The 1,554-nt window shown below is 40.4% G+C and overlaps 1 protein-coding gene across 1 annotated transcript in view; it reads left to right on the top strand.

The window, feature by feature from the left end:
• Window positions 1-1,554, top strand: part of LOC107574056 (ras GTPase-activating protein-binding protein 2-like) — a gene marked incomplete at its 3' end in the record, with an annotated part of 11,186 nt that overhangs the window by 3,413 nt on the left and 6,219 nt on the right. The window contains exons 5-6 of the mRNA XM_016260526.1: window positions 1,012-1,066; window positions 1,420-1,542. Coding sequence (XP_016116012.1) covers window positions 1,012-1,066; window positions 1,420-1,542 — 178 coding nt within the window. The remainder of the gene's footprint in view (window positions 1-1,011; window positions 1,067-1,419; window positions 1,543-1,554) is intronic.

The following is a 1,554-nucleotide window of genomic DNA, read 5'->3' as shown; positions in this document are numbered from 1 at the left end:
AACTGAAATGTGTGTTTTGGCAGTGTGTACACAACCACCCTATAATGATGAAGATCCACCCAGTGCTTTATTTTGTTCTACTAAAATCTTTACCCCTTTCTCAAATCAAGCCGATCTCAGATGCCTGTCTGTGTGACGTCACACAGACAGGCCCCTCCCACGATAGTTTGATTGACAGTAGTGTTTCAGCACAGACTGGACTGGCGTCTTAGCTCCGCCCTGAGTGACTGTCATCAGTCCACCATTGTTTCACCGCCGGAGCAGATGTAGACAAGAATGACTCCTAAGCGACTGAGGTGTTCTGTTGTTGGATGTAATAATGAACAGCAGTCGTCATTTACTCCCGACATCTGAGCTGCTGTTTTTGACAGGGTAAGAAATGTGTGTTTTTTACACTACCATTGAGAAATTTGAACCAAACTATGTTACAGACTTTTCATTAAGACCCTAAAGAATCATATCAACTTGTGGAAAATGGGCATCCGATGACCCCTTTAAAACTCTATTCATAATTGTGTACAATTATTTAATGTCATCCTGGTATCGCGGACTCGCTCTCGTTTCATACAAACGCAGCTGCTGCCATTCTGCGACGATTGTTTTGTACGCTGTAATGGATTATAAGATAACTAACAAACTGGTAAGATTTTAAAATCCCCATTGAGCAACCCCCAGATTTAGGCTTCTTAGGATTATAAAAAAGATGTAGCGCAGCTTCCTTCCCTTAACATTCGTTCCTCCCTAAAACCCAAACCTAACGTCAGAATCTGCACAACCGGTGATTGTTGTAAAATGCCGTCTTTACTGTTGCTAAATTGCAGGACATGTTTGATAAAATGTTGAGAGCACAATAATCCGTGCAAGAGACGCTGGCTGATACGTGTGCGCTCCAATACGGACCGCAGTAGATAAGCAAGTTACGCTTTGGGCTTCGGTTGATCAAATGCACACAAACTATGTCCAAATGGCCCGCTTGGAGAGTGTTCACTTAAACACGGTTTATGTCTTAAGTGGACGTGAACGTCTGGGAGAAAATCTGATGCGTGTCGATATATATTGTGTTAAAGTGAGCGCAGTGACTGGGCCATCAATGTTAATCAAACATTGCTGACCTGAACAGTAATGTTAGTACACCTTCATGGACCAATTAAAGCACTGTTTATTTCATTTGTATCTTTGTTTTATTGTATTTGTCAGTTTGTTTTTCTTTGTTAATTTTCATACTGTATCTAATCTTATGTATATAAAGCACTAAAAATGCCTGCACACTGGTGCATTTACAAATTGATGTTCTCATTTCATTTAATATTTATTTTACATTTCAGAGTATAAAGCAATGGTAATTCAGCTCTTAATTTGTCTCTCATATATATATATATGCATGCCACCTTCACGATACTAAGTGTGTGTTTTCACCAGGGTTCTGCTGTCAATAAGTTCTATGTGCACAATGACATCTTCCGCTATGAAGAAGAGGTGTTTGGAGACTCTGAGGCTGAGCTGGGAGGTAAAACTACAGATCGAACTCACACTCTCTCACACACACACACACAC

This window comes from Sinocyclocheilus grahami, unplaced genomic scaffold, assembly GCF_001515645.1.
Source record: "Sinocyclocheilus grahami isolate Dianchi unplaced genomic scaffold, SAMN03320097.WGS_v1.1 scaffold2104.1, whole genome shotgun sequence".
NCBI lineage: Eukaryota > Metazoa > Chordata > Actinopteri > Cypriniformes > Cyprinidae > Sinocyclocheilus > Sinocyclocheilus grahami.
The sequence above is the reverse complement of the archived record's forward strand: the minus strand, read 5'-3'. Positions and strand labels throughout refer to the sequence as shown.